Below are 12,653 nucleotides of genomic sequence, written 5' to 3' on the forward strand. Positions count from 1 at the left end.
CAATACCCAGCCCTCCTGTTCATGAACATGGACTATCTCTCTCTGTATTTGGTACTGCTCTGATTACTTACATCAGAGTTTTGTTGATTCCGTCATGTAGATCTTACACATAGCTGGTTATATTTATATCTAAGTATTTCATTTGGGGGCAGGATGCTGGTTGACTTTTTTGTATATTTACCTTATGTCTGGCAATGTAGCTGTAATCATTTAGTTCTGAGACTTTTTTTTTCTCAGTTCTTTAAAATTTTCTACATAGATGATCATGTCATCCGCGAACAAAGACAGTTTATCTCCTTTGTTGGGTTTTAACTCTAACTCTTTCATTTTATTATTTTAGGGGCTTTTTTAGGGTTTATAGTATACATCTTAATCTTATCACAATCTCTGTAGAAGTGACAATGAACAACTTTATGTATACTTTAAGGACCTCTAGTAGTATAGTTCCAATTCTTCTTTCTGAACATTAATATTATTGTCACACAGTTTATTTCTATACGCATGGCAAATCCCACAAAACATTGTTATTGTACAGGGGTTTAAATAAGAAAAAAAAAATCTTCTGTATTTACCCATCTAGTTACCATTCCTGTGCCCACATTGCTTCTTCTTGATCTGTGTCTTCACTTGGTGTCATTTTCTTTGTGCCTAAAAGATTTTAACATTTCTGAATGTTCAGGTCTCTTTCTGCTAAATTCTTTCTGCTTTTTATATTTCTGAAAAAAAATCTTTATGTCACCTAGTTTTTGAAGGAGTTCTTTTTTGCCTGGTTTCAATTTCTAGGCTAGCTGTCCTCTACCCCCTGCCCCACCAAGTAGTTTAGATGGTCTCCACTGTCTCCCATCTAACCTTGTTTCTGATAAGAAGCTGCTATCATTCTTCTCTTTGTTTCCCTGTATGTCACGCATATTCCCCTCACCAGCCCCCCTTCCTAGCTGCTTTTAATACCACTAGGTTTGAGCCATGTGATTAGAGTGTGCCTTGGTTTAGTTTACTTAGTATTTCTTGCACTTAGGATTAGATTGGCTTTGGGGATCCAGAAATTTATAGTTTCTATCAATTTCAGAAAAATGTTGGCCATTATTTCTCAGTCATTTTCTTCTTTCTCCCTCCATTCTCCTCTGTTTCAGGGGACTCCAATTGCAGATACGTTTGGCCACTTAAAATGTTTAAAGAGCTTACTAATGTTCTTTTTTAAAAAATATTTTATCTGTGCATTTCACTTTGGATAGTTTTTACTGCTGTGTCTTCAAATATACTCCTTTTTCTTCCACAGTGTAAAATCTGCTGTTAACCCACCCAGTGTGTTTTCATCTCAGATATTGTACATTTCATGGATAGAAGTTTGAATTGGGTCTTCATTGTGCCTTCTGTGTCATTGCTTCACTTCTGGAACATCTGGGAGAGATGTAATTGCTTTAATGTTCTCATTTGCTAATTCTGACATTTGTGTCAGTTCTGGGCCTGTTTTGATTGGTCGTTTCTTCCCTCCTCATTGTGAGTCATGTTTTTCTGTACCTTTGCTTGCCTGGTGATCTTTCGCTAGATGCCAGACATTATCAATTTGATCTTGTTGAGTGCTGGATATAAATATCCTTGAGATTCTAGGACACGGTTTTATTACTTAGGAAAAGTTATATCATTTTGGTTTTTGCTTTCAGGATTTTTGGGGCAGGACCAGAGCAGTGTTTAGTCTAGTGCTAATTATGCCCCACTAGGAAGGAGAGAGCTTTCTAAGTAGGCTAGCACCTTGCAGACGCTGATGTTTGATTGTCTGCTGCTGGGAGCAGGCACTGTTCTGGGTCTGTGGGTGCCCCCAGACACATTTCCCTCTGGTCCTTTGAGGCAGCCCTTGCCTGCCCTGGCCTTGAATCTTTCTAGTACTCCGCTGAGTACATGAGGGGGATCTTCTGTAGTCCCCTCTTGCTCTTGTCTTTTGGGTTTTCTATCCTATGAGCTGTAGCCGTGTTCATCTCTTCGACTCTCTGTCTGCTCAACCCACAGACATGTGGGGGCCCTTCTTCCTGCGTTACGACCCCAAAGCTCTCAAGGAAGCGAGCTGAGGTGTTCCAGGGCTCACCTCGTTTCTTTCTCATCTCGTGGGTCACTGTACCTTGTCGCCTGATGACCAATCTCTTGAAAGCCATTGTTCTCTGCATTTTGTCTCCGTTTGTCTTATGCCAGAAGGAGGGTAAATCTGTCCTTCTACTCCTTCTTGATTGGAAGTGAAAGTCTTCCACTGTAGATGTTGTGACATGATTTTGTTCCACCAAAGTGCCCATTATTATGTAAGAAGTCTCACGGCCAGGAGGAGTAACTTATGCATTATTGTCAAGAAGAAAGCCATTTATTCATTTATTTGCTCATTCAGGAAATGTTTTCCTAGCCCCTACAAGGCCAGGAGGAGAACGCTAGGAATAAAACAGGCACACTCTGTTTCCTATGTGGCTAATTTGGAACTAGATCCAAGGAATTTTAAGAGCTCGCCTGGGAAAACTTCAGTAAAATAAAGCCCTCCGTCCTTCATGCGGCAGACATTTACTAAGCACCTGGCGCCTGCCAGGCCCCTCTCGGCACTGCCCCGAGGAGGACACGGCCTGGGAGCAGCACAGGGACAGGGAATCCAGAAGACTATCTCCTGAATGCTAGAACAAATCCATAGAAGAGACGAGTGTGTTTCATTTTGACCGTGAGGTAGAAAGTACCGGAGAAGGTACCAATGGAACTGAGTTTTCAAAGATGGTCAAGGCACAGGGTCACGGAAGGCGAAGGATCAAGGTGTGTTGGGAGAAGTGGGAGAGCTCTGGGGTGGCTGGGACCCAAGTGCTCGGGGCTCAGTCTGCGATGAGGCCAGCGGTGGGAGAGCCCTGGGGTGGCTGGTGGGAGGCTCCAGGCGTGGTCACACAGGAGTCAAAGAGTGAGGAAGCCACAGAGGGTTTAAGGCACAAATTTTAGGAACAAATGATGATATGGTCATTTTATATGAATTCAGAGGCATGGAGGACTTTTGCTTTTATGGTCTCAAAATCCTTTCTGTTTTCCCAAAGGAACTTTATTGTCATTTCTCAAGTGAAATGTATTTGTTGGCTTAGGAGCTCTTGAAGCTGCACACGGGTGTGTCTTGCCGTGACACAGCTGTGTTCCCTTCCATGTGTACACGCATGTGCACGCACACACACGCGTGCTCACAGGCAGATGGATGGAGACAAAGCTCCCGGCATGCTCGGGGCCCGCTCACAGGCAGCACTCCGGAGGCTGCGTTCAGGGCCTGGCGCTGCGGGGAATCGGGCCATCGATTCAGAATCACACTTCTTGAGTGCGTTGCGAGCATCTCCTTTCTGCGGAGAAGCCGTGCTAACCCGTGGTCTCAGTCCCACCCCTGTGCCATCCAGCCTTTCTGAGGAGGCCCGCTTCTCTCTGGAGCCCAGAGGACAGATGGTCAGTGCTGAGCCACGAACAACGGAAGGACTCCCATGGCCACTCACGTCCCCGGTTAGTGCGCTGGCCTCGAGGACCAGGCTCTGCTTGAGCCACTGGGGGACTCTGGGCTCCCAGTCATCTGACTGGGCTGGGCCTGGCATTGGTGTGCGGGCCAGTGTCCTCGTAGGGTACTGTGTCTGGGTCCTGACTCCCCCTGACTCGTGTGGGCCGGTTAAGTCTGCCCAGCCCGGTGCTCTTGTCTTTTCTAGGGTCGGAGCAGGGCTGGAGGCGACCACCCATGATTCCGGGAGTGCCCAGGGAGAGGAGAGAGACACCCCAGCTGCAGGGGCACCGTGAGCCACCAGGCCGGGCTGCCCCTGTGCCCAGCACATGTCCTCAAGGTATCATAGCAGTCAGGGGTCGGGAGGGGACCTGCCTTTGGATAGGCCCCAAAGGTAGAGTTGGATTTCAGCAGCAGAAGTGGAGAGAGGGGTGCTCCCTGTGGGCACAGCTACATTGAGGCCTGGGCCCTGAGCTGGAAGGACAGATGGTCATGGTGGTCAGGACGGGGCACTTGGTCCTGGCTGGGGTCAGACAGGCTTTGTCGTGGGGCCCTGGGGAAAGAGAGAAGCGTGCTCTCCCAGGGCCCTGTAGCCCACAGGGCAGAGGGCAGCGGTGACCCAGACTCGGTGCTCACACCCGGCTGAGGCCGTGTCTGTGCTGGGGGTGACCCCGTGCCTCGCGCCAGCCCACAGCCCTCCCTCCCGGACCTGGCCTCCGCCCCTCAACTTGCTGGTGCTCCCCGAGAGCAGCTGGTGATTTTTCGCCCTGAAAGACACGCTCTGTGCCTGGCCTGGGCCAAAGGCCCTCTTCTCAGTTTCTGGGAAAAGCGAATTTATCAGCTTGTGGAAAGGGGAAACGTTTACAGGAAAGGAAGACACAAAACGAATGACTGATCACAGCCTGGTTCTCGGTCTCCAGAGACCAGTGCTCTAGTCTCTTGCATTTGTTAGGAAAAGGAGCCAAAGAGAGCTCATCTGGAGAACTGGGGGCCCCCTGAGGGCCTCCTGTGGGGTCCCTCCCTGTGTCGACAGGAGGCCACACGCAGGACACACACGGGGCATGAGGGTCAGGTGGGAGAGACCCGTGCTCCCCCGGGGGTCCAGCCCCAGGCTCCGCAGCTGCTGAGAAGCCTGCTGGGCCCGCTCTGGCTGTGTTGGGGAGCCCTGGAGTCACGGCTCTTCATGAGCCGCTTTGTCGCGTGTCACTGCAAGGTAAACGGCACTGGCACATGTCTGTCTGCGACTGGCCCACTGTGTGCTCTGCCGCTCCGGGACTTCCAGAGTGTGTGCTGGGGTTGGGGCTGGGCCCAGGCAGCTGAGGCCAGTTCTAGCTCTGCCCTCACTTGTCAGCCAGATGCGTGCCTTCCCCTCACCCAGCCTTCCTGTCCTTATCGGGACGTGATCGTCTCCATAGTGAACGGCAGCGAGGCGCTCTCGGGTTGGCAGGGAGACACCCGCATTCCCTCGGTAAATGTTAGCAAGTGCCTCTTCCCTGCCGGCCGTTGCTTCTGGCCTGGGGAGCACGGTGCCTGCCCCGGGGCGAGGGAGGACCCGGGAGCACGGGGAGCATCTGCCCTTGCTGAGCGGTCGGCAGGAGCGGAAGGTCTTCCCTTGCCCACCCACCCAGCCCAGAGAGCTCCCCTCCCCTCCCCTCCCCTCCCCTCCCCTCCCAGGTGCCCGCTTTGCTGTTTGCTCATCCTGCACCTGCCCCCCCCCAGTGGGGCCCTTTCTCAGGACCCATCCCCGCCAACAAGGCACGTCCTCTTGGCCGGTTTTCTGCTTTCCCCACCAGAATATGAGCTTCTTGAAAGCAGGTAGTTCTTTGAGGTTCCATTTCTTTCTAGAAACTTTGTCTTTTCTGGAAGAGTGCCTGGCACACAGGAGGGATTGAACGAAGGGTCACGGGGTGAAAGATGCATTGACTCACTTTGCGACTGGTTTTAGGCACCGGGGCTGCCTCGCAGAGGCCCGTGGAGATGGTGCGGCTTGCATTAGCAGCTGGCCAGGGTGCGCCGGGGCGACGGACTCCAGCGCAAAGCAGCAGGTGCCTGGGAGGCCCTGGTGGCGATGGAACGGGAGCCACAAAGCTATGGGGGCCACAAAGCCTTGGGGGCCACGAAGCCGTGGGGGCTGTGGTGTGGGCACAGAGGGAGTGGCTGCCCCTCTGACCCGAGTCCTGTCCTTTGGAGAGGGCCCTCCCGTCACCACCTTGGTCACCCGAGAGGCAGTCTGCCTTTCAGACTGATCTGCTGCTTTGCTGGATATCGGGCGGGGGGGCGGGGGTGATTTTAGCCTCAGGAATGACCCCAGAGCAGGCACCTCTTCTGGTAGCCACGGGGCGCTTTATCTTCCCTTACTGTCGTTTTAATGATCCCAGTTAGCACTAAGTACCGTCTCACTTTTCCTTTGGATTTTAGTTAAAACCTATTAAAATGTCCAGGGCGAGGAAAGACAGAGGGAGAGACCTCGGTGCGCCTGGCATTCTGCTGGTCGGGCCCTGCCACGCGGTGCTTCTGGGAAGGCGAGCACTCCCTTGGGAGCAAGGCTCCCCGCTGAGAAGCGGCCTGGGCGTGAAGCCCCTGCCCTGTGGGGCCCCTGAGAGGGGTCACAGTGGGGAGAGCAGGCTTTAGGCTGGAAGGGGATGTGGCAGCCCAGCCAGGCCCCACCGCCTCCATGCCCAGCCCTGCAGAGACGCGCTGGGGCTGCACTGGGGACTCCCTGTGTCACCAGGAGATGAGCAGGACTCCAGGCAGGGGGCAGGGGGTCAGCTGGGGTACATTGGAGCAGGGAGCTGATGGGCAGAGTGTGGGATTTCTTGGTGACCCTGGGGCCGTGGGGTGTGGGGCTGAGACAGGGTGGCCTTGGAGACAGCTGGGATGAGGGGGTACAGGGCCTGTGGAAGGCGCCCTCCCAAGGCTCTGGCCCGGGCTGCTGCGTCGTCTTTCCCGATGTTCACCTTCCCCAAGTGAGTCAGCAGCCCCTGGGAGCAAGGGGCCCACATGGGTGCCTAGTCCTTGTCCTTCACCCCACCAGCAAGGACACTGCGGCTCCTGTGGGCCCCGGGCTGCTCCTAAAGCAAGGAGTGGTTGGGCCTCGCCAGCAAGGAGCCGTCCGCTCTGACTCAGCCCCTTGCCACTGTGGGTGCCCATGGGCAGGCGGCTTCTGTTTCCTCATTCCAGAACGAGGGGATACTCTTGTCTTGGTGGGGCCCCCGTGGTGGGGAGAAGAGGGCGCTCCATCCAGTCCTCTTCCTCCCCACCTGTGTGCACGGACCCACGTGCGAGGACCCACGTGTGCAGACCCGTGTGCGTGGACCCATGTGTGACTGGGCTCACCTATGCACACACCTGGGCCCTTTGGCTTGATGAATGATCACTTCCCATTTGGATCCCGAGTGGGTTTGTAAGTGGGCTGTGGGCTACACCTAGGCCTTGGAGACTGGCAGGACTGGCCAGTAGTCATTGCATTGTGGATTCCTGGCCAGGAGTGGCATTGGGCCGTTGGGATTTCTCTTGGGACCATGGGCCCATCACATCTGCTGTCCCTCTAGCCCCAGCAGATCTGGACCCAGCTGGGAAAGCTACCTGCTGTGGCTCACACCCACCTTCCGTCCTCTGCACTGGGCCCACCGGTGTCCTCCATCTGGATGCTTCTCCCCTCCCTGCCCACACCTGCCTGGGTTCCCTATGGGGACCTGTGTCACCCAGCCTTGAAGGGCCCCCAGTGAGGACAGGGCCCTTCCTGGCCAGCCCAGCAGTGACCTTGCTGTGTGGGTAGGAAAATTTGACTCTCCTCTCACAGCACTTTGCATTTTCTCCTTGTGTCGTGCTCAACTCAGCCCCAAACCAGAACAGTTGGCCAGAGCTGGGGGAGCAGGACTTGAGCATCAGAGCTGGCCCAGCCATGTGGTCCCTTGGCTTCTTGGGGGCTGTCTTCATGTCTGTAGTGTGACGAGTAGCCATTCCTGTCTCATTGGCTATCATGGGAATTAAGTCAGGTGGCGCATACAAAGGCCCTGGGGCCAGCAGAGGCTGGCAGCCATGGCTGTGGTCATCGCCAAGGGAACGGATGGCGGTGGGTGTGGTGCAGCAGCTCTCGACCAGGGCTGTGAGAGGCTGGGCCGGGGCTCACAGATGCACAGAATGTGTGATGGATACAGTTACAGCAGAAGTGTGGAAGCAGGAGGCAGTTCCCTCTGGAGAACAGGATGCTCCCCAGAGATGTGACATCTGCTTAGCTTTGCCTCTGAAAAAGGGTCTTTAAGGAGAAGCCAGGCCAGAGTGGGGCTGTTGAATGCAGAGCCTCAAGCCTGTGACCCACTCGTGTCCTCCCTTCTGTGGGTATAGCCCTGGGATTGGGACCCTAAAAACAAACCCCACTGGTGGCCTGTTGTGTCCCTACCTGTTGCTGGTTAGGAACGTCACAGATAAGGAAATGGAAATGTCCCAAAGTGGTGTGTCCTGTCCAAGGTCCCATTGGTGGTAAGCGTCAGAGCCCTGATTTGAACGATTATCAGGTTCTAGAGACCCTGGTGCAGAGATCAATACGTGTTTGCAGAAGGAAGGTTTATCAATGGATTACAACTTGCGTTTGGAGAATGCGTGTGAGCCTCTGCAGGAACTCACACTGGGGTGGGATACAGAGCACAGGCTGGGGAGGAGGCCTGGCCCAGCCTGGGGCCATGGGGGCTGTGGGCCACCCAGTAAGCTGGAGCGGGGAACCTCAGGATGACCAGGTTGGGGCCGCGTCTGAGCAGGTTTCCACCGAAGACACACGTCCTGCGAGGGCTGCCAGAGCCCGAGGCAGTGCCCAGTCTTTGAAACTTACTTTCCATCTCTGTTTGTCTGTGTTGGGGCCAAAGGGATTTGACAGGTTCCCTGAGGACTAGTGAGAAAGCTGTTGAATTGCTTTTTGTGTTAGATGTTTTGTCTATGAAAATTGCTCGGTGATTATTTTTGTGCCTGTAACCCTTCTGGGGATAAAGCTCTCCAGACTGGATCTGTGTCCTTAAAAGGGGCCACAGGCAGTTTCTGAGCTCCGGGTCCAGTGTGGAGGAGCCCAGTGAAGCAGCTGTCCCACCCCCTGGCCCCAGCAAAGGTCCCCAGCAGGGAGCAGCACAGGGACACGGAGTGGTCGGTGTGGCCGGCTGGGCTGGTGTTCATTTCCGTGTGTGGAGTTCAGCTGCGGGAGAAGCGTCCGTCCCTGTGACCCAGATGCAGATTGGTGTGGGCATTGCATTCCCAGACCATGTGTCTCTCGTACCCACTCCGGCCACCACTGGGGCTTGCCAGGATCCCAGCTCTCTGCCTGCTCAGGGCCATCCCAGTCCGCTGCATTCCGCACCTGGCGCGGTCTGGACCCGTGAGCAGATCATGAGTGCTCCCTCGTTTTCCGTTCTTAGACTGACTCTTCTCCTGCCCGGGCCCAGCACCTCCTTTGAAATCCTGGCTCTTCACCTTCTGGGGCATCAGCACGTCCCAAAGCTCAGACGGAAGTGGCCATCTGCTCGGGGGAGCGCAGACTGGGGCAGGAGCACAGGGCTGCGCGCCCTCTGGGCGGGACCCTGTGGAGGCGGGCTTGAAGCTTGGGCTCCCCTTCTTCCTGCTCCCAAACGGGGCCACACTTGCCCAGGTCCTTATGGTAGGGCCTCTTCTGAGCAAGGTCTGTGAGCAAGGAGCCACGGGACGGAGAAGATGAACTGACCGGGGCGGGGAGGGAGCAGATGAAACCAGCCGATGCTCTGGCCACTGTCCGGGACCCACCTCTGCATGGTGTCCTGGGCTGTGGTGTGGCTCTGCTCCCACGTCCAGCTCCGCAGTCCTCCTGGGCCCCCTCCATCAGCGGCTCGTGCCCCTCCGCAGAGCTGCTGGGGCCTCCTGTGACCCGCCCTCCTCTGGGCACCCCCCAGTTCCTGCCCCCTTTACAGCCCTTTGTCTGGTCGGCTCCAGCGCCTTCTTCTCGGTGTCTCCGGTGCGGTCCTGCTGATCTCCCTTCCTTCAAAGAGCCTCCCTCACGGGCCCCGGGGACGCATCGCCCTGTGGGCCTGCCCTTGCTCTCAGCGCATGGGTGCGCGGATGCCCACATCTCCGCCCGCTCACCGAGCCCCAGGGCTTCTTGCCTGTGCCACAGCTCCCCCCGTCCCCACCCGGCCTAGAAGTCCTGCGCCGCGCAGTTTGCCCTGGAACGCGTGTAATTCGGCAGCTTCAGAATCTGCATGAAACTGCCCCTGTCGGCACCATCTCATTTGAGAGCATTTTTGTAGACCCAAGCAGCAGCTGTAGACGATGGGCCATCGCTCCCTGGTCCTCCCCGTAGCCCTGGCCGCCCCACACCCTCTTCCTGTCTCCACAATCAGTCTGGACATCTTGCGTCCACAGGAGGGGGTCACACCATGGGTGGCCTTGTGTCTGGCGCTCGCTTAGGTGGTACTGTCGGATTTCTCAGTGCTGCGGCGTGTGTCTGCCTGTCGCTCCCCCACACAACCCCTGCCTGCTCGGACAGCTGACGGGCACCTCAGCGCCACGAGGCAAGACAGACTCTGTAGTCCCCCGAGCTCCCAAATCCCCGTTGTTGGCCGTTCCCCCTCCAGGCCCCTCACTCACCCCCTGACCACTTCTTACCATACCCCCCATTCACCTGGGCTGAGCACCCCCCCACTGCCCCCGTCACTCTGCCCTGCTGGTGGCAGGCCGAGGGAGCCCGCCAGCTCCCACGTCTCCTCTGCCACAAGCCCCCTGGGGGCTTCCGCTTCACCTGATGGAAAGCTGTGCGCATCTCATACTCTCGAGGCCCTCCCCAACTCAGCCCCCCATGCCCTGGGCTCGTCTCTGCCCAGGATCGCTGTGTGCTCAGGCCTTTCCACCCGCTCGGCCTCGGCCTGACGCACGTTCCCACAGGTATCTGTGCGTCCAGCTCCTTCCAGGCTCAGCGTCAATGTCACCTCCTTACAGAGACCGTCACGGACAGCCTCGCATCTCTCTGTCACTGATGAACGTAGAGACGTGCGTGCGTGCGTGCATGCGGGTGTGTGTGCAGGGGGGAGGCTGCTTGCTGGTTTCCTCTCCTACCTCTCCCAGGGGTGAGCCCGGAAGTCAGGGACCTCACTGGGTTCCCAGCGGGGAGCCAGTGGCAGTACCTGGTGGATGCCCGTGAAAGGGTTTGCTGGGAGAGGGACGGACAGATGGATGGACGGACAGATGAGAGGGCCGGCTGGCAGGGAGGACAAGCCAAAGGTTCCGTCGGATTTTTGGAGTTTTGGAGTTCCCGTGACTCAGGAAAGGCATTTCAGTAAGGAACTGTTCTCCCAGATAAATCCACAGGTTTACGGCCCACTCTCTCCAGAGACCTGCCGTAGCGTGGCCGTGGCAAACGGTCGCAAGCTCTGTGGTCAGACCGGGCGTGTCCCACCCCGGCTCCCTGCAGGGCTTTGATCAAGTCACCGAACCCACCTGAGCGGGTCGTCTTCTCCCGAAAGCCTAGCTTACAGGGTTACTAAGAAGACAAAACCGAGTTGCTTGAAACACGCCTGCTGCACGCAGTAGCTCGTGGCTGTTAAGGTCCTCAGTCAATACGGGTCTTTCCCCTGCTCCCTCGTAGCACGAACCAAGCTGTCAGCCGGTCCCGTCAGAGAGACCCATCTCTGCTTTCGGGAAGCCGTGAGCCGGGACGGCCCGCATGGACTCGGGGCTCAGAGGGGAGGTGCGAGCCGGGCCGGGCCGTGCTGGAGCCTCCGTCTCTCTCCAGCTCGGGCCTGCTGTGCCCACAGGGCCCTGGCTGCTGCCTTGCCTCACCCCATAACCCCAGGAGCCTCAGAGCTAGGGTTCTGATCCCCGCTCTCTGGGGGACAGAGTGCATCTCAGGGCTATGATGGAGGCCTAAATCTTATCGCTGAGAGTGGTGACCTGGGGGCCCCCGTTCCCAGGCCTGCACCCCCTTGCTGAGCAAGCACAGGCTGCTCAGAAGATGGTGGAGAGGACCGAACGATTTAGGAGAACAAACTGTTTCCAGCAGTCTGATTCGCATGCTGGCTTCTCAGATGCTCACGACACACCACTCCTCTGGGCCCCTGATGCCACAGCCCTTAACAAGCCCTCTGCTTGGTGCCCTGGGTGCGGGGGGAGCCCCACACAGGCTTCTTGCTTGTGAGTCCGTCTGTTGGGAGCCAGGGCTCCCTGTCTTCTGCCCAGGTGTAGCAGGGCCCTTCCTCAGGGGGCCAAGAGGGAGTGTCCCTGCCCTGTAGAGGGCCGCTGTCCCAGTGTGGAGAGTGCAGAGGAGGGAGGTGTGAAGGGGAGAAGAGCACAGGAGGTGAACGTGCACCGTGGGTAGCCGGGGGAGAGGAGAGCAGGAGGGCACTGGAGCTCCAGAAAGGGGTGAGGGCACCGGCTTTGGAGAGTGTGTGGGCCTGTGGCCCTGAGTTCAGGCTGACAATCAGGGGCCGTTTCTGTGGGGGCCACCCAGCCCGGCGAGCAGAGAGGGATGGGAGTGCTTGCCTGCTCGATGCCACGTGCTGGAGGGCTGGCACGTGCAGGGTCTGTCATGTGTCCTGCCATCAGAGGGGATGTCTCCAGCCTCGAGATCATCGAAAGTGCGGCAGACCGAAGTGTGAGAGGGGAGGAATTTTGGAGAGCCGGCCAGGGCCGGAGCTCTCTGAGTCCTCTCTCTCCTGCCCTGAGCCCTGGGGGCCCAAAGATTCTAGAGTGATTTGAACTCGGCCCTCCCTATCCTTTGGAAGGTGTCATTGTCAGCTTAGGAGGAGGGATAAAACAAACCTGACGTCGGGTTTGTTAGCTCCACGTCCAGCTTGTGAATGTGTGGATACCGCGTAGGCGGGTCTCCACTGGTGCTCCTGCCCGAGCCCCACAGACGGTGTGGGTGGGCCCGGCTGGCCTGCATCTCTCCCCCGCCTTTACCAGCAAAGGCCGGGGCTGCCAACCCCCCGGGCCAGGAGCCTGGTGCCCTGCCCGGGAGGCCCCTCTGGGACTGCAGTCACTTTCCTGCTAAACGCAGGCCCAGAAAGCAGTGGTTGCAGTCTCACTGAGGCCATGTCCTTGGCCCAGAGAGGTACGTGCTGCTCGTCAGCAGTGGCCAGGGGGGCCGATCAGCCAGAGCAGGAGGGAGCAGAAAGGCTGATTCTAACCTCCCACGACCCGCCTGTAGGCTACCGGCGTCTGC

General features: G+C 56.8%; 1 protein-coding gene across 12 annotated transcripts in view; it reads left to right on the forward strand.

Annotated features, from left to right (window-relative positions):
* Positions 1-12,653, forward strand: part of TRAPPC9 (trafficking protein particle complex subunit 9) — a 532,249-nt gene that overhangs the window by 497,954 nt on the left and 21,642 nt on the right. For 7 of the 12 annotated variants that reach the window (XM_047725278.1, XM_047725277.1, XM_047725274.1 and 4 more), the window contains one exon: positions 3,690-3,821. The exons of the other annotated variants lie outside the window; for them this stretch is intronic. In XM_047725278.1, the coding sequence (XP_047581234.1) occupies positions 3,690-3,821 (132 nt within the window). The remainder of the gene's footprint in view (positions 1-3,689; positions 3,822-12,653) is intronic. 12 annotated transcript variants of the gene reach the window in all.

Source organism: Lutra lutra, chromosome 4, assembly GCF_902655055.1.
Source record: "Lutra lutra chromosome 4, mLutLut1.2, whole genome shotgun sequence".
Lineage (NCBI taxonomy): Eukaryota > Metazoa > Chordata > Mammalia > Carnivora > Mustelidae > Lutra > Lutra lutra.